At 38.9% G+C, this 20,332-nt stretch overlaps 1 protein-coding gene across 12 annotated transcripts in view; it reads right to left on the bottom strand.

Moving 5' to 3' along the window:
* Positions 1–1,423: 1,423 nt before the first annotated feature.
* Positions 1,424–20,332, bottom strand: part of CELF1 (CUGBP Elav-like family member 1) — a 47,650-nt gene continuing 28,741 nt past the window's right edge. For 3 of the 12 annotated variants that reach the window (XM_063438208.1, XM_063438209.1, XM_063438210.1), the window contains exons 3-16: positions 18,392–18,482; positions 17,832–18,019; positions 17,516–17,598; positions 17,269–17,317; positions 16,518–16,652; positions 16,336–16,415; positions 14,771–14,932; positions 13,941–14,043; positions 13,609–13,737; positions 8,188–8,298; positions 7,618–7,803; positions 7,042–7,185; positions 6,758–6,924; positions 1,424–4,363 (exon numbers count right to left, since the gene is read on the bottom strand). In XM_063438208.1, coding sequence (XP_063294278.1) covers positions 6,797–6,924; positions 7,042–7,185; positions 7,618–7,803; positions 8,188–8,298; positions 13,609–13,737; positions 13,941–14,043; positions 14,771–14,932; positions 16,336–16,415; positions 16,518–16,652; positions 17,269–17,317; positions 17,516–17,598; positions 17,832–18,019; positions 18,392–18,462 — 1,569 coding nt within the window. In that variant the 5' untranslated portion in view covers positions 18,463–18,482 and the 3' untranslated portion in view covers positions 1,424–4,363; positions 6,758–6,796. The remainder of the gene's footprint in view (positions 4,364–6,757; positions 6,925–7,041; positions 7,186–7,617; positions 7,804–8,187; positions 8,299–13,608; positions 13,738–13,940; positions 14,044–14,770; positions 14,933–16,335; positions 16,416–16,517; positions 16,653–17,268; positions 17,318–17,515; positions 17,599–17,831; positions 18,020–18,391; positions 18,483–20,332) is intronic. The other 9 variants (XM_063438215.1, XM_063438216.1, XM_063438214.1 and 6 more) reach the window with 8 other exon arrangements.

Here is a 20,332-nt window from a genome sequence, read left to right on the forward strand (position 1 = left end):
GTTATATTCTAACTCGCTACTGACAAGTGGAGATTTTGAGCCCTGTATTTATATATGTATATGACATACATACACAATATCCCCAAATTCAGTGAAATTATAATCCTAGCATCCAGAAAAAGCACAAAAATAAATAAGCACGTGACTGTATAAAACTATATAGTGTGTCACTAATATACTCAATATTCATATTCAAAAATACTGAGATTGGGATAAATGTAAAGGTGCCTCAGATCTATTCTTATTAAGGTCACATCGAATTACAGTATGCAAACAAAATATTCACAATTTCTGTTCATGGTCTCTCTATTGTGTCCAGGGCAGGCACAGAGATAGCCAACAGAGGATTCAAGCTATAAATACCAAAGTTTAAGAGAGGGGTGATGGCAATTAAATGAATAGGCATAATATGGATCAATGGTTTGTGAATTATAATTATATATGGCCTTAACGATTATTTACCTAGTTTTTGTTTTGACTTAGTTCTGAATTCGAAGTAGCAGTGCATCACTAGTTAACCTAACAATTAGGTAGAACATATGTAGGAATGTGTAAATAGTGACAATATATTTGCAATGTACTTTAATTTGTCATGTTTATTCCGTTAATATTAAATACACACTGCAGCTTTCATCGTGATTTGGGATTTTTTTACTTCACTCAGACGCTTTTCACATTGCGATCATATCAGTGCTGTAGTACAATGTATGTACCTTTATCCAGAGAATTGCTTTCAACTGTGTGTTTGAGAAGGTTTCTGTAGATACTGATTTTGCTTCCTGTCAGGTGATCAACAACAGAGGTATATATGAATAGAGATGATCATTAATACCATATTTTCACTCCATTCCTTTGTGATGAATAATTGCAACTTCATGAGAAATTGTGTATTGTGCTGTTTTTTCTTTAAATACTTGTGATTATGTCATTTAGGAAACAGGACGGCTGCTGTTTGGAAGAATCAAACTTCAGGTAATTCAGAGCTCACATTCTGAAGACCTAGACTACTAACCAAACCAAGTTACTAGCCTAAATGTCGAAACTGGTGGGACTGTGAAACAATAACCAGGAGTGGATTTCTACTTTATGGGGCTGACATTTTACTTGGCAATGGCTAGTAAAGAGTGGGAAGTTTGAGCTCTGTTTTTAATAAATACACTTGCTGACCATTTTGCAAGCACAGTTTATACATTCAATATCACTTCCTGAATGTGAACTTGTCATCTACACAAGTTGTGGCAGACAGGGTAATTTTAAAGCACTAGTTACAAATGCACTTTTCAAGTTTTTAACATTTAAAATTCATAGCCTATGTGAAAACATTACATGCTCAGTGATTGGTCTAGATACAAAATTTACGTTGATCAAATGTGTCCTATTAAATAAGGAATCCGAAACAAACAAATGAGGCTTCTCAAACAAGTTTCTTCTCAAACAGTTTAATAGCAAACAAACAAAGGAAGGTACCACACTTTGTTTACAAAATGACTTCTAGTCGGTACGCGAGTGTGCACAATTAAAACATTGGTAAGTACCAGGGGACAGAAAGAAAAGGTTACAAAGGGTTAATTAATGCAGACGCTGGTCTCAAATTTAAACAGGATTTTCTTTAATCCACAAAGTCAGCCAATAGCTATGCAGTAGTGGTTACCTTTTTTTTTTCTCTTAAACCATTAAAGAAAATTTAATTTCTACAGATTACAAACACAATTGTCACACACACACACAAAAACAAATAAACATTTGGGAAATAAACATTTTTTTGCTTTGCAAATCAAAACAAACAAGGTTAAAAATAAAATCACAAAAAAAAAAAAATCAAGACAGGTAGGAAAAGCATCGGTGAGGGAGGGAAATTTCATGAGTCCGATTACGGCAGCACAGAAGGACAAACTTGGTCAAATAGTGGCAATTTTTTTTTTTTCTTAACTTCACATTGTGAAATAATCACTTTACATTGTTTTCTAGTAGAAAAAAAGGCAAAAAACTGTACAAAACCCTAGTGTTAACTACAATCAGTTTGTACCAATATAAAAGCCCACAGGTTTGTCTCCAAAAAGATTTTTTTTCTTTTTTTTTTATATATAGAATTATTCACAAAAAGCAGGCAAAGATCAGGAAGGCAGAGGTAACATGGCAAAATGCATTAAAAATCACCACAGAACTATATATATATTTCTTTTTGTTTAAAAAGTAGTCAGAAGAAAGCCATTTGGCATTATGATTTTATTCAGATGATGACGATACTCTGAGCTTCTCTAATGAGACGTGGGGTGTCAGTAAGAGAAGGGGAGTGATTCCATTTGGAGGGCTCACACACTGTTCTTATGAGTCCCGTGCAGAGCTGTGTGATGGCCATGCTGATTAATTCAGAACCTCAAATAAATAGAAAATACCAGAGTGAGGCTCTGGTTTGTGCATTTCCCTTGTACCCTGTGCAGACATAAGCACCATATGGGAGCGAGGAGTTGCAGATCTTTGTAGTGCTCCAGATCAGTTAGAAAAACATAGTAAGGAAAACTCAAATTAGATGCATCTCGTTAAACTGCTTAAAGAACGACACAGAAGGCATGTAAACAGGTAAGTCCCAAAACGGCAGCCTTTCATTAAAAACAAATAAATAAAACTTTTTCTGTTTATACTGATTTTTAGAGAGCTGCAGGCCCTGTTCACATGAAATGTTACAGACTCTCCACCAAGAGGCCTCATATGATGCTTTGGTGTATTCTGCCACGTTAGAGCATGTTTGTAATGGTGATATAAACGACAAAAGCCACACCAAAGAGCCATGTGAGGCCAGATGCAACTGGAAGAGAAATGCCTGTAGAATCATAGAATCAGGAACTTGTTCGATAAGGAGCAGCAGACACCAAAGGGTGACAAAGAAAATATTTTTCAAACGAAAGGCTGATCTATTCCAACTTCCTGCTTTACATGATTTCAACATGGTCCTGTAAGAGAAAGTAATTGCAGTTTTCCATTTTTTGGCTGCTCCTACCAAGAGCTACACACCCCAGAGTAAGTTAAGAAATAGTGGTATAAAACCCGCCACAGTAACAGCAAAACATTCCGAGGGACAGAACAACAAGTCCTTGTGAATGATAGTTACTGTGCTTGTTTCAATGCAGAATTTCCACATCAGAATGCGAGAGTCTGCAGCATTAATCTCAGCTCTTAAGGACCAGAGGTTCTCAGCTTGAAATTCCAGACACTTCGTTGGAACCTGCCTTGAGGAGGATGTGCTGACCTCTGCTGTCCTTTTACTTTCTCCATGTTATAATGCCAATCTAGACAGCTCCACACAGAGCACAATGATTTGGCATTGAGGAAAAGAATATACAGCATTGGCCAAACACACAGTCTGATGCCTTGTACAGCATGCCTACACGCAAAATACAAATTAAAAGGATGCTGAGAACTTTTAAAATTATGTTCATACCCCCAAAAGTTTTGCATGTCTACCTCTAAAACACAAAGAAAATAATAAAGAACAGAATTAATATGCTCAGTGACCCAGGAAAAGGGAGACACCAAGCGGTGATGAATACAAGACATGCACAGGACAATTTTTGGCACAATCCATTTAATGAGAAAAACATACGTCACATTTTGCTGAGGAAATGGCTTTTCAGATACCACACCCCATCTGAAAGTTACTTTGGACACTGACAGCTAAACAAAAGACCTACTACATCACATAAAGGGGTACTGAAACATCATGCTCAAAAACGGCAAAGAAAAAACAAAACAAAAAAACAAAGCCAAATCCATTTCATGGACAGCAAAATGCGACCAACCCCCCTTTTTAGAGTAATCCCAAATTACATGGTTGTCTTTACATTTTTGTCTTTCTTTAAACTTAAAAAAAAAAAAAAAATTTAACCCCCCTAACAAAAGTAGGGAGACAGAGACAGATATATATATATGGTTTGTACTAACACAAAACACATAGTAAACATGGTGTGCCGGGTAGGCTTGCTCAAAAGATAGGTACAAAGTATCATCTCAAAATTAAGTGGTTACTTTACCAATTTCTAGAAAAATAGATTTATATGTTTAATAATCAAATGCAGATTTAAATATTGTGTCCCTCTTAGCAGTCTTTGTAGCAAAACCAATTAGGCAACACACAAGAAAAACAAAAACAGAAAAAACAAAACAAAATAAACCACACATAGAAAAAAAAAGAAAAAAGAAAAAAAACATCATAAAAATACACATTAGCATCAAAAGGTCAACAGAAGTTCAGAGGTGAGAGTTCAAGCATCAAAGAAGCTGAAGAAACAAGGATTTGGACGATGTACTTGAACGCCACACCGACATGCTTTAGAGGCACAATGATGGACAAATGGCAGGAAGGGATCTAGAAAACAAAAACAAACCAGAGAACAGGGAGAAGCACTGAGTTACACAACGCAATACATCAAATCACAGAAAGAAAGACAGAGAGACAGAGAGACAGACAGACAGAGCTGAACACCATGGTCCAGCTCAGCACAGACATGGACAGGCAGTGAGGACTCAAGATTTGACTTTGATGGCCCACAATGTCTGAGAGAGAATGTCACACACGCACACACGCACACAATGGTGAGTGGTTCCGAACGCAACATCCAAAATAAATTAAAGAGTCATCATGCAAGGAAGAACCCAACAGTCTCAATGAGAGCTCAGCCCAGCACCCAACATAGAACAGAATGGGACAAATTGATCAGGGACAACAGGTGCGACAGTGTCTACAGAATCCTTGAAATTAACATGTACATTTGGGGCTTTTAGTCCCATTAAAACATAACAAAAAATAATAATACAAAAAGGCCCTCATGCTTTTATTTTGTAAGCACTGTACATGCCTTTCAAACAAATGGTTACCAAATATAAATCAAATTGTCCCTTGATTAGACTCTTAACTACAGATATGGCAAGCAAACCAAAATCTGCCCTGTCTGACCTAACAGTCTATCCAAATGTAGATGAGGTCCAGCGAGTCAAGAACTGGAGAGGAAATTTAACTCAAGTGCAGTTTTTAAAGACACTGGATTTTTAATATAATTGAATAGGCTAAACCTGAATATTTAGATTATATTGTTTTTATAAAACTTTGCACTGAACTTTAAACAGTACAAATGTTGTGATATTATAAAATTGGGAAATGACCAGTTTTATGGTTCTAACTCAGACTTCCTCTGTCCCATCTGGCATGACTTGTCCCCTCCCCACACATCATAAGGATGCTGCTTTATTAACACGTTGCAGTTATTATCTGTATAAAACACAAAATAAAATAGTCTTCCGAATTCTACAAAATCACTTTCCAGTGAAATAATTTAGACAATAAATATTGCTCACTCTTCCGAGCTGTATAAAACCTCTATAAAAATAGAAATAACATTCAAACAGGCTTTATTCTTTCCAATATCTTTTTTTTTTTCCCGGTTTGACTTTTTTTTTTTTTTTTATATCCATTTGTTGTTTGTTTTCAATACACTTGTATAAAAGTTATTAGGAGCCTGGAAGCCTCAATACTTTTTTTTTTGTTTATGTCACATTATACCAAATCGAAACTTTGAAAACACATTTCCTCTGAGTGTACAGAATTCAAGTTTTAGCAGTTTGTCTTCAGCATGTATACAAGGATACATGTAGTTATGCGCAGGCTGGTGCATCAACACACAGGCACATGAAATAAGTTAGCTACTCTACTACGCAACTCCAGATGCCAGTCTGTAAAAGTTAGAGAGATTCCGGACCCCTTTTGGCAATGTACTCTTGCTTTCCACATATGAAGTGTTTATATTACAGAAATAGACTGGTTCACAGCATTAGTTTCTAATAAAAAAAAAAGGGGGGGGGGGGGGGGAAGTCCAGTTTTTAAATTGAATTTGTTTAGACAGTGCAAAAGAAGAGAAAATAAAATAAGACTAAAATAATTATGTGGTGCTCTGTCATGAAAAGGATGAGTTAGGCAGTGATGTAGCTTTATATAAGTATTTAAAAAGGCCAGGTTGGTCTGTTGCCCTTTTTTCACGGGAGAAACTGGAGGGGGGGGGGGGGGGGGGGAACGGAAGGGGAAGGGGAAGGGGAAGAAAAATACCCTAATTTTCATATTTATTAGTCTAGGTGAAGCATGTTATTTTAGCATTCAGTCTGTCTTTTTGTTCGATTTTGGCATGCTTTGTTGTCTTCCCTAAGATTATTTTGCCTTTTAATATATGGCATTTATGCTGGTTTAGTTATTTGCTTGATGTATGCTACCATCTTAAAAATACAAGTCACAAAAAAATAAAAAAATAAAGGAACCTTAGGATAGTAGTCTTGCATTCTCGGCACACACATCTCCGAGCAAGGTATAACAAATGTACATTAAGGGGTCAGGGCTCTCTAAGGCTGGCAAGTGCCAGTTAACCAGCTATGTTTACACTCCCCTTCCAAGGTTTCTGGCATAGGGACTTGTCACACATTGTACAAACACAGCAAAGTCCAAATAATAATTGATAATACAAATCACTGATATGGCACCTAAACTCCAAAATAAAACACTTGGAACAAGTAGTACAAGCTGTTCTTCCATATGAAGCAAAAATTCACAACAAAAAAAAGTTGTACCCAGAGTCTTTTAAAGGAGGGAAATAGGCTTCTGGCTTTTAGCACATGGAGATGCTCCAGGGCTGCAGGGAGATCACATAGTCTGTGCGCTCACTAAAAAGTGCTCCTCCAGTCACACTTCCTGGGTTTGGACTTTCCTTCTTACACTTACCAGAACATCCTTCTCGCTCACTTCCCAGGGCAGTACATTTCAGTAAGGTTTGCTGTCATTCTTGGAGCGTTTCAGTTGAACCTTCAGGCGTTTCATTCCAATCTGAAAGCCGTTCATGGACTGGATGGCAGCCTGAGCTGAGACGGGATTGTCATAACTCACAAAACCTGATCGTGTGATGAGGGAAAAATAAAACAAGATATTTTAGAAGACACTTTCACGCAGGGAGATAAAAGACTCACCACCTGTAAAAAAAAAAATGCCTCCATCAACTGCCAACTTACCAAAACATTTGCTGAGGTTCGTTTGTTTATCTATGAAAACTTTGGCAGACACAATATTTCCAAATGGCATGAACATCTGTAAGAGATCCTGGTCTCCAAATTCCTGTGGCAGGTGGTATATAAAGAGGTTTGCTCCCTCTGGGCCTAAAAGGGAAAAAAAACATTTCTCACTTACAGTTGCTATTGTCCACTTTGGATTTTGAAATTAATGATTATTTCCAGGACACTGTAAGGTGTCAAGAAAAATGCTACATAGTCTGAGGCTGCTCCCGTAGCAACAATAGAAACCTGATAAAGAGACAACAGGAATGCTTTGTGTTCAACGCTTGATAACCAATGCACACAGGTCAAATTTCACCTAACATATGAGGTCAACAGCAATAAATGCAGCATTTTCTATGTAATTCCATGTAACATCCATTATTTGGCATAAGAGATGTTCCAACTTTCTGGGTTTTTGGGAGAGGGAGGGGGGGAGTTTGTGTACAATATAAATTTATTGTACCACCCCCCAGTAAAATCCTGACACATGTCCTCTTACAGCATGTTCAGTCATTGACATGTACTCTCCCTTACCCTCCTTTTGACTGCCTGCAGCTCCTATACCTTGCTGTGACAACAGGCTCTGGTTGTAGAGAGATGGCAAAGCTGCAGCCGCATACTGTTGGATTCCAGAGTATGCTTGACTCAGGGCCTCCATTGTACTGCCAGTGCCATTGGAGAGACTACTACTTCCAAGACCTCCATTCAAAGCAGCCATTCCTTAACAGAGTGAAATAAAAGAATGGAGATTAGTGGTTACAATAATAGACAGAGCGAGTAAAGAAAATATATGTATAATCTACAAAAGGATTGCACTCTTAGGACTATACCGAAAAGTGACATTTGTAAGAAATAAATGCTCCTCTTATTGTGCAAAAATTAGATTTTAAGAAGGCCTTGGAGTGCTCCCCTTTTCTTCAATTACGTTTGTTTAAGGCGAAAGAAGTTCGTATTCTGCAGAAATAAAGTCATCAAGAGATTCTGGAGACAGCAAACCACAAGATGCCAAGAAGCTCAGCAGATCGTGTTTTTTTTTTAAATGCACAAACATTTATACATACTTTTTCTCCCCAAAGCAGCAAATAATCACTAGGGATACTTTACCTGCTAAAGAACCAACATTTAGCCCAGCAGTTGCACCAGCCAAGGTCTGCAATGCTCCCAGAGAAGCCATTGCATTAACTGACGAACTGTTATTTGAACTGGGGGATGAACCTGACAGAAGAGAGAAAAGAGGGGAAAAGAAAGTGTCAGCACCCTTCAAATGTGAAGAATCATGGGTAACAATGAAAGGACCATCTCCAGTACATGCACAACAAGAAGACTTACTGCCATTCAGGGTCTTGTCTGACTTTTCTAGTTATGGGTATGGAAAACTTATACAGAAGGTTTGAACCATAAAAGCCAAATTCACATAAACATATCTCTATACATATATATTAAATACAATAAATGGTGCACTCCTAGGTCTTCAAAACTAAAATTCTGCGTTTAATAAGTTTTAAATCAAAACAATGTCACCTGTGGGGGAAAAAAAAATTAAATACATTTTAAAAATCGTTGTTTCCACCCTTTCAGATCTTGATAAAGACCCGAAAGGGTTGAAGTTTATTTTTTTCCCCCACAGATGACATTTAAAATAAAACAAAAAATAAATTAATAAAAATTTAATTTTTGTATACTAGATTGAGGTGTAGTGTGTGTGTGTGTGTGTGTGTATATATATATATATATATATATATACACACACACACACACACAAATATATTTATTTTTTTAACTCAATTTCAAACTCTTAAATAGCTTTTTCACTAACACGCAACAGCTCTGCAATATAATTAAGGCTATTAAATTATTTTGTATATTTCATGACCTGCACTAATTTCCCATCCTTCGCATGAGTGATTATACTCATGTTACTTCCATTAGCCAGCGTTACATTGAATACACATTCAAGTATTCAGTAGACAGGCTCGGCTATGACAAAGCACATGCTTACTCAGTGCTGCTCCTTGGTCAAACATACATTGCCTTCAGGAGGGAACTTTTTTTTCTGTACAATAAGATATTTGAGAGTTACATACAATAAGATAGATTTGAGAGTTATAGGACTATGCTGTTACTGCAGAATTAAACTACATTTGACAAAGACATGGTAACAGAGACAAAAAGGGACGTTTACACAGCAGAAAATAAGCAGAGATATTTTCTGGTCACTGAACAAGCTCTTTAGATTTCTACTAATCTCACACTGACCCAGGATGTTTTAGAGGTTAGATACACTGCTTCACACAGCCATTAAATCGCAGAACGCTGTCATTACCTATTACATTTTAGGTAGATGGGTGTAAGACCCGTCAGTTCAGCATTGAGTTTCCAAACCTGATGTGACACTTGAAGACCCTCTAGAGATATTATTAAAACTGTATGGAATTCAACTATTAAAAAAAAAACATTGTTCATCCCATGGGAAATGTCTCAAACTTTGTTCCTGCAGGATGCTAACTCTTTAGCAAACGGCCATGCTGACTCTCTTATTTTAGGGTAAAAAAAAAAATATCATGCCCAAAGACAGTGCTTTGTTTAAATTCTGATATCTAATTGCATGACCTCATTGCTTTACGTTTTATCTTTTAATACCATATGATTTGTTTACACAAGCCATAAAGCTGTCACTGACTGTGGAATTCGGATACCCAGCTGTTAAAGCACACAAGCTGCTCAGTGGTAACTGCATTTGTTTGGTTCTTTTGAATCCATTTGTTCAGAATTCCCTTCCAAGTGTGAAAATGTGTTTTATTGATCACCTCTCTCTTGTAATAGTTTCCCTGTTACCCAATACCGCAACTTGCAAAACAAAATTGGAAAGGGTGAGGTGGTGGAGGGGGTTGTAGTTTGACAGCTTAGTGCGATTGGGCAGTTTAAGGCTGTGTGGCAGGGTTCTAAATGGCTGCCTCAATTGAGATAATATGTGATGTTGAAATAGCCCATAAAGCAAATTAACTGCCTTCCTATGGGGACAAGTATTCAAGTAAATATTCATCCAAAAGTAGAACACAAAACATGAATTGAAACTTCCTTTACAATATATGTGTATTGTGCAATTTGAATTTAGAGTGGGACTTGTACTCCAATTACCACAACCACCCAAAAAAACATGGCAGGGATTGTTTTATAATTTTGCAAGGTAATGGTCCCTGAAGAAAAAAATTAAAAAGTGTTTCTAAATTTAATTTTTTCATTCTTAAATACTCATTTTCAACTTAATTTGTGGCACCTCAATTCCATCTTTGTTCAATTGCAGGAGCTTTCCAGAGAATGTGCAAGCAAATAAGGTTCAGGAGGAATGTGAGAGGGCAGATAATTGTTTAAACAAGGGAGTGGGGTATCCCTCCCCACCCCCACAGTATCCATGTTAAGGAAGGTGCAGCAAAGTTTAAAGAAACGTGTATTCCTGTCCCTATAGTGTTAAAAACCACCAATTAGGTGGCTTGCCCCCCACTCTATTAAAAAGGGTTACAAAATACATTTTTTCCCAGCACTGCTGGCGCTGGCCCTGCCCCCGATTCGCCTCTTGGGCTGATATCAGAATTGATGATCTCAGCCAATCCAATGCTTTTCCAAGGGGCAGGGCTCCACAGAGCGCTTTATTGCCCCAGGAAGCACCTCCAGTGGCCGTCTGAGGAGTGGCCACTGGAGGTGCCCCTAGACCATAATGTAAACACTTTGTTTTCTCTGAAGACTGTTGGCATGAAAATGAATGCAGGGACATGCTATATTCACCAGAAAAACTACAATGAGCTGCACTTTTTTGATGGCTATAGTGTCCCTTTAATATAAAATGAAAGGCAAATGAAAAGGAACAGATTAATATAGCCATAACTGCACTAGGCTTTAGTGGCTACAATGTTTTTAACCCTACAGGATCTTCAATATTACAATAAAAAAAAACTACAAATATAAAGTAGACATACTAAACACAGTGGGCTATCTAATGAAAACAAGGTCCGCTCTTACATAGTATATTAGAATTATAAACGTTTTAAATCCACACACCAATAGACATGCTCAAGTTATTCTCAATAGCCGTTTTCATTTACCCTGAACAGTACAGGTTTTCAGGAACTGTCATTCCTGAATGTGTAACTAAATGCTTTACAATTCACTACTTTAAGTGCTATTCTTATTTCTGTGCATATACTACAACCTCGTTAAGCTGCCAGAGTAAATAAACACAATTCCTATTCATATGATGACTGACAAAGAACAATTGCTGTTGTAGTATTTCAAGAGACACTGAGAACCAATTCACTAGTTATTCCACTGACTACATGTATTTACTTTTTATGACATATGACCAATAAAGATAAACTGATTTTTATTTCAGAGCTACAATTAGTAGAGAACCTTCACTTCTCAGGAAATTATGCCATCAAATAAAGCATTGAAGATCACCTACAATTTGTTAGCCTTTTTCATCTGATACACTGTAGTTTATATAAATACAATTAAAGGATCACTATAGTGTCAGGAAAACAATTTCGTTTTCCTGACACTATGTCATCCTTGAGGGGCCCTCACCCTCAGCGCTAAAGGGGTTACAACCCCTTCAGCAGCTTACCTAAATCCAGCACCATGCTCCCTCGGCGCTGGCGACCTCCCCTCCCCTGCCGACGTCAACTCCCAAGTGGAGCGGAATGCGCATCAAGAGCCGGGCGCATTCTAACAGTCCATAGGAAAGCATTTCTGAATGCTTTCCTATGGACGTTCTGCACGCTGGATGTGAATTTCGCATCCAGCGTCGCAGAAGCGCCTCTGGCGGCTGTCAGGAAGACAGCCACTAGAGGTTGGATTAGCCCCTAATGTAAACATAGCAGTTTCTCTGAAACTGCTATGTTTACATGTGAGGGACCTGGCACCCAGACCACTACACTGAGCTGAAGTGGTCTGGGTGACTATAGTGTCCCATTAAGTCCAGGCACAGCAAGGGCACACATTGCAAATGAGGATACGACCCGGAAACATTTAATTTCACCTCCTAGCTGTATGCTTTCTCTATGTGACTGCCAGGTGCAAAGGTGGCCCTCAGTTGTAAGAACAAGGTGTTTAATACTACATTGTAATGCTACATAAATCCATATTTGTTTTATGCAAAGTATAATATTGAACATCCTGAGATGTGACAGTCCCCCCCTTTAACACCTTAAGGACACATGACGTGTGACATGTCATGATTCTCTTTTATTCCAGAAGTTTGGTCCTTAAGGGGCTAAAGCGGCACGTTCACACCAAACTTACCTTTCTACTATTGTTTCCTCTTCTCAGAATCTGTTCTCTTTATTTCTGATCTAGTTTTCTTTAAAACATAAGATAAAGTAGGGACTACGCTTGACTTTGTTTGAACAAAGGATGAGCTGTAGTCAGCTCCATTTCCTGTGTCAGAGAAAGTACTCATCCTCCTCTTTGACACAGGAAATGGAGCTCACTTGAGCTCCTCCTTTGGTCAAAGAAGGCCAAGCGTAGTCTCTACTTTGTCTTATGTTTTAAAGAAAACTAGATCAGAAAAAAGAAAAGAAGGACAGATTCTGAGAGAGGAAGAGAAGAGGAAACAGTAAGAGAAAGATAAGTTTGACAGTGCCACTATAAGAACTAGTCCATGAATATGTTCCATTTCTCACTAAACAAGATGAATAAAGGAGTAGGTAACTGTTCCCGGTAGATCTGCAAAGCTGTAAATATTTGTAAAACAAAATCCCAATAAAACACAAATAAGCAGTTTTACGACCACTTACCACATTACCATTTAAAAAGTAAATTTTAACAGAGATAACATATTAAATTACATAAAATGAGTGAAGAAACCATAAAGTATATTTGTGTTCTCTAAATCTATATAAATTTGGCTGCCCAATGCATAGAACATTTTATGCTCCACACATGTCCCAAACATGGGTATGTTGGATGACCCCCCCCCTCCCCAAGTAAAATAAATAAATACATATACAAATATATATGTAATATAGGAGTGTAATATATACACACACACACCCCTAAATACAGAGACAATGTGGATACCCTAAGCCAAACAGAAAACAGATTTTTTTTATTTGTTCCCCAGCTCTGTCATGTTTTATTAGCACAATAGAATTATCTTTTAAAACCAGCATTAAGGTACTGTTTAAAATGAAGGGACTCCTACCATTACCATTTTCCTTGGGTAGGTCTTTCATGTTCTTATATCAGAAACAAAGCTTTAGAAACAAGGCTCAATAAAATATTCTATTTTTTACCTTAGTAATAACTTTGAAGAACTGAACATTTTTTGAGAAGAAAAAAAAAAAAAAGAAAGAAAGATACTATATATATACCCAGATTCTGTTTAAGAATTATATTACGCCAATAATAAACATGAGAGAGTCATTAACTACCAGACTTAAATGGTGTCTGCCCAGGAAATACAAACTGGAAAAGCTTGTCCTGTAACGGACACAGACAGTTCGCAGAAAATGCGAAAGTGCAGCTCACCAGAACTGGTCAGGATGCTGAGGGGACTGCTGGATGTAGTGAGTGCCGAACCTGCACTTGGTGTGTTCTGAGCAATGCTGGCAGCTGCTGCCAAAGCTGCCAAATTCTGCAACTGCATGGCATTGAGTCCTGTAACACGCAACACAGGCATGAGAACGCCACATGTGCAATGAGGAGTCAACTAAGGCTAAACTTTAAATTAAAAGTAAAAAAAATTAAATTTAAAAAATGGCACACGTTGACTATGAAGTGTTGAAAGTCCTAATTAGAAGGAAAAATAATATGCAAGAGAGACATGAAAGACATAAAAATAAAAAAAATAAATCACACACCTGATGTTCTCCCAGTGGAGTACTCACCTCCCATGGGGTGGAGGCCACTTAGGGAGTTGAGGTTTCCAGAAGAGGCTGTCTGCTGGAGGAGCTGCAAATAAAGCTAGACATTACACCAAAACAAAAACGAGAAGGAGTGTGAGGTCTCGCTCTGCTCTTGGGAATAGATTTGTTACACACCACAGAAATCCACAGGGTGCACAAGAACGAGAGGAGACGGGTAAGTGGGGTGCAACAACGTGATTAGGACAAAGGACCACCACAAACCAAAAAAACAAAAAAAAAGGAACAAAATGGAAAAATAAAACTGATTATCGCACTTCAAGCGGCAGGATTTGTTTAAGCATCGTTAATAAACAATAGAGAAAAAGGTTGTTTAATCCTGTGAGAGTAAGCTGAACATATAGCGCTTGGGCTGCAGAATAAAAGCTCCCCTAAACAAAGCTCGTGAACACCATCTTCCCTCAAATAATAAACTTAACATTTCCAGTGATAGATGCAAAATTAAGAGCAATTATTAGTATTAATCTTATGAATGTAACAAGGAAGGCTCCCAGCAATTGACTTCTTAGGTTGACATTAGCAAAGAGTTAAAGATGAATTAATCAAAAAACTGTGGAGCAGACGTCATAACACATATACAGCTTTGATACTATATATTCAGCTGAACAGGAAAAAAGGCAGGATGTTGCGTGCCTGACACTTCATCAAATTAAATCCTTAACTAAAAGGCTATAGGAAATCTTATCCCTCTGTGCTCACCACAAATATAACCTCAAACTACAGCACACAAAACGGAGGTGGATATACACGCGGCAGTCTCTACTTACTGCTAAATACTGGGGTGCCAAGCTGTTGAGCCCTGCAAGGTTTCCCCATACGGACGCCGCATTGATCTGCTGCATCTGTTGCTGTAGTTGTTGTGCCATTCGTTTCTGTTCCTTATCTTTCTGGGTGTCTGCAAATTTAACAACTATCGGAGAGGTACACCCCTGCAAACAGAAGACAAAACTGAAGCCATGAACAGGGACAGATTCTTTACACACAAACAATCTCAATGATCCTAAGCATTAGGGATAATTTCAAAATTGTGTATCAAAGCCGAAAATTTCTACTAGCTCACGACCCATAGGCATGTAAAAATTTAGCCCTGTCAAGTAGAAATTCACCAGGCTTCTAGTAGGGAGTATCTTTCTTCCATTCCAGCATACTAATGAATGATGCACACACTTTTACACTAAAAGAGACACTATAGTCACCTAAACCACTACAGCTTACTCTAATGGTTCTGGTGTCTATAGCCTGTCACTGAAGCCTCAGCACATCAAACACTGCCTTTTCAGAGGAAAGGTGGTGTTTAAATTGCTGGCTAGTTACACCTCTAGGGGCAGTCCCTCAGGGGGCCACTAGAGCTGCTTTTTATGTGCGCAGTACCTACGTTCAGCGTCTCCATGCTCTGATTCAATGCTGCTCATTGAAGACAAGAGTTTGAGCATGTGCATTAGCCTCCTAATGTTTTCATATAAGAAAGCATTCTATTGGCTAAGATCAGCAAAATTGATTATCTCAGCCACAGCGAGATTGGTGCAGGAGAAAAGGCATCACTAAACGGCTTATGAGGATGCAGAGCAAGAGGAGCTTGAAATTTACAGGATCATACTAGCTTCACTGGACCCCAGGCAAAGGATCCACTACAGATCTCCCAAAGGTAGGGAGGCTGGGTGTACGTAAATTAAAATAAAACAAATAATTGTGTGTTAGAAAATGTGCGTATGTGCGTCTGTGCGTGAGTATTGGTACTTTAATACTAAAAATAAAAGACATGTTCATGGCCACTGCTGTGGCCTGCTGTGCCATACACCGTGCATTAAAACTAAATGGTTTTCATTTTCAATCAGATGTAACTTAATTTAAAAGTTTGTATCTCCTGCTCTGTAAATTGAACTCTAAATACAGGAGCTCATGTGGGGACTAGCAAGCTATTAACAGAACTGGACTTAAAAGAAAAATCTGAAGTAAACTGAATTTGCAATAAAGGAAGTGTAAACATCAGATGCCTCTTTACAGGGAGTGTTTAGGAAGGCTGTGTAAGGAGGTGTGACTAGGGCTGCAAAAACAAAGTAAATTAACTCCTAAATGACATAGAATTGAGCAGTGAGACTGCAGGGGGATGATCCATATACCAACACTGCCTGAAGCTTAAGTTGTTTGTGTGACTACAGTGTCCCTTTAAGATCTGTTAATTTTGTCTGAAAATAATGCATTGTTTGGTTGAAAACATGGTTTTCTAACTATAAGCTGATTCAAATGACATTTGTCAATCCCTGTGTTAAGTAAAGCAAGAGACAAAGATATTTCAGCTGCCAAGAACTGCAAAAATTATTAATGGACTCACCTCCATGGTTTGTGCTTGGTGCATGGCTTTGATAGCCGTCTGTGCCATGGATCTGCTTGTAAATGTGATAAATGCACAACCTGTGTGGGGTAACAAAACAATAGCTGTAAATCAATTCTTCTGTAGGACAAGATCCCGTTACTGTCCAATTATGGTTAAGATGAGAGGGTACCACCACCTACCTCTGCTTAACCCATCTGGCCCCCGCAGGATTCGACATTCTTCTATTTGTCCAAATTGGGAGAACATAACACGGATATCATTCTCATTGCACTTCTTGGAAACCATCCCGATGAACAGTTTTCTGTCTTCTACAGCTAAACGTCCAGACAAAGTGATCATCAGCAATGTATGGAGGAGATAAGGCTATTTCTACAGGGTAAGACTATTTGTCACATTTTACTTATTTTTTGTCTTTCAAATAAAGCTCCCTCATCTTGAGTTTCATTTGGGGATTTTTGCCTTTTCTTTTGAATATGTAATTTGACAATATATATTACAGAGTGTTTTACTCCCAATTTAATCATGATAAGTATTTAGGGGCAGTCCTCCTAAATAGACTACATTCACCAATGCATAGGACCAAAAGTTGCCAACATACATCCAAGTTACCATTTTATCATCACCCACCTCATCATGTAATCCATAAATCTCTCTTTTTAGGGAGGATTAGAAGGGTGGGTCAATGAAAATACTTGTAAGAAGGTCAACTACCAAAGAGCAAGACATCGATCTACGGTGAACGCCACTGGATACCCTTTACTATGAAATACCGCAAAATAGACAACCCTGGCAATTGCCCCTCTCAGAGAGCACATAAAGGAAAAGCAAGGTACAGAGAGTTTTGCCATGCTCCAAAAGTGACAACTCAACTGCTTTCGATCATCAGTACAGTATGCATGGGAATCATATACAGAAATCTGCTCTACACACCATTATTTTTTTCGCTGTCGGCTGGTTTCATCTGTATTGGATGATGCATCTGAATGAAAGCAAATAACATCATGCCTGTTAGAGGATTTTACATACACACTGAAGCCAAACATGAATGTGATAACAGCGTAATCTAGTTAGTACAACATTTAGAAAGTGTGACTTTAGATTATCAAATACACAAAGAAAAAAATAAATATATACACACACACACAGTTAAAAAAAAAAAAAGAAGGATCTTACTTACCCCAGGGAGAATCTTCATATTGTGCAACGCATTCTGTGCTTCTAATGCAGCTTTCCTTGTGTAGAAAGTGATAAAACAGCATCCTTGGAGGAGAAAGAAAGGTGTCAGAATGGTTTAACAGGAGTGGCAAAACTTCCAAATATAATCTATTAATTTGTTGTGGGAAAGTCAACATGTGATCAAAACTAAATGCAGTCATTGGAACACACATGCTACATGACCAGTTCTAGAACTTTCATGGACATACACAAGAGTGTGTGTTGTGGTGTGGGTCCAGCATGGATTAGTTAATATTTCTAGCAAATTATTTTCTCACCTTTGCTCTGGGGAGGAGTCTGGCTTCTGTCTCTTAGAACATTTATTTCATACACTGCTCCATATTGCTCAAAAAGTTCTCTCAACTCTTTCTCCGACCAGCTGCGAGGAACCTGTCCCACAAACATTTTAATAGAGTCTGAATCTGGATGGTCTGGGTGGTCCATGGTTCCATTCATCTTCTTTGATCTACAGAACAGTAGAAAAAGAGAGAGTATTTTAGAGAGGAATCATTTGTTTGTGGGAATCAAACACATTTTCCCAGCAATTAAGTAGAAAAACAAAAATCTTAACACCAGTAGTGGAACAAGGCTAGCTTGTGCAAAGCACAGACAAAGGACATTCACCAACAGAAATAATGCACACAAAATGGTAACCTTAACTTTACAGTCACAGTTCGGAAAGTGCACTCACAAACACTTTTTGGGAATATGCAAGGCACAATTTGGAATTCCACGCAGATTCCAGGGAAAAACAAAAACAGACAAGAACAAAACAGCCACACTTTAAACAGAGACAACTTCCCAAGTCTAAGTAGTGAGAGAGTACAGGAACACTTACACAGGACTGGAATTCAAAGAGCAATGATCCACCATCATCTCAGGCAGGAAATCAAGTTTAAATGATGCCATGGTCTTTCTAATTAGCCCCCCTGGAATAAACACAAGCATACAGAGCTCAACTCCGCCCAGACAGGCTATGAGAACAGATTCAGACGCTACACAGAGCAGGACCAAAGAAACATTGCAAGCTGTCCGGGAAACACATACACACACTAAGGGAGAGAGACGACAAGCAGAGTTCTCAAAGAACCCAGAATAGGACAAGACAGACAGAGTGGACTGGGAAAGGCACACAGGGTGTGATAAAAAGTTTGTGTTCGGTTTGAAAGGGATGTTACCATGTGAAGGGAGGCTCAGTACAACTCACAATAAAAGTGCTGATGCACGGAGCTTGTTTTGTGTATTTTTCCCTGGCGAAGCAGTACTGAGTGCATCATCAGATAAACAGAATGTCAGATTGATAGATAGGAGAAAGTGACAGAGCGGAATGAAATAAAACATCAGTTTGATTGCTCCTGGGAGTTAGAGGCCTGGCACCAAAGTCCCAACAGCACTGCTGATCATTTTGTCCATCACCTGGACTGCCGCACCCAGCTAGAGGTACACACTATCCAAGCAAATTACAGCCATCAAAGAGTTGCATCCCAAAACTGACATTTAAATGGACCGGAAAAAGTGATAAACATCATATAACAGCTAACTGTTAACTTTGCAGTTGCTGTCCACTACCATCTCTAATAAGGCCAACCAAACATTTGGTTGAATACAAAGCAAGGGATACAGTTAATAACTCACTTATATACATGAACACTGACAACTTTAACAGACCTTTTGCTCACCTTACCTACTAGCAACACAGAATTCGATCTATGGATTTATGTAGACAAACAACTTCTTAAGAGTAACTAAACTGGCTCTTCTACTGCTATACTCAAGCCACAGGGAACAAGAGTAGAACTGGTGCTTGGATGAGGGAACAAATGACCCTGAATCAGTGACCTTATCACACATCAGAAAGTAAACCACTCATCTCATTCTGTTCAGGGAAGGAAGTGGTCATAAAGTGCATAACGTCTTTCTTGATGCCAACACTAGAAACCCACATACTCTAACCTCCTTTGATGTAGTTAAAACATACAATAATGTGTTTCACTGCATTACAAAGGTCTTCCTTCGTGCTGTATAATGCAAAAACACAAGTCAAGCCATGAATTACACTGCAAGCATTGTAAAAGGTTTCTGCATATGTAATGATTCTCTGACACATCTTTGTGTATAAATCACAGCACCCTGTCAGAACGCTTCCACCTGTGCCCATCCAAATATTTGTTTGGTGTGCACTCCATATAAATCCCTGCTTTTCAGGAAGCCTTAGTACAACTTCCCTCCAAGGACAATGCCTCCACCTTCTGCCAATGAAGAAACCTCTTAGGTAAAGAGCTAATGACATGAGAAAGGAAGAGGCAATTAAAAATATATATACAAACAGCTGCAATTACACCAGTGTTTGAACACCTTGACTCTCCACCCAAACACCAGCCTTCCACACATCTGAACCCACACATTCACACTCCCGGCTCTCCGCACACAGACCCCGCTTTCACACTCCCCGGCTCTCCGCACACAGACCCCGCTTTCACACTCCCCGGCTCTCCGCACACAGACCCCGCTTTCACACTCCCCGGCTCTCCGCACACAGACCCCGCTTTCACACTCCCCGGCTCTCCGGACACAGACCCCGCTTTCACACTCCCCGGCTCTCCGCACACAGACCCCGCTTTCACACTCCCCGGCTCTCCGCACACAGACCCCGCTTTCACACTCCCCGGCTCTCCGCACACAGACCCCGCTTTCACACTCCCCGGCTCTCCGCACACAGACCCCGCTTTCACACTCCCCGGCTCTCCGCACACAGACCCCGCTTTCACACTCCCCGGCT

This window comes from Pelobates fuscus, chromosome 12 (genome assembly GCF_036172605.1).
Source record: "Pelobates fuscus isolate aPelFus1 chromosome 12, aPelFus1.pri, whole genome shotgun sequence".
In the NCBI taxonomy this organism is placed as follows: Eukaryota; Metazoa; Chordata; class Amphibia; order Anura; family Pelobatidae; genus Pelobates; species Pelobates fuscus.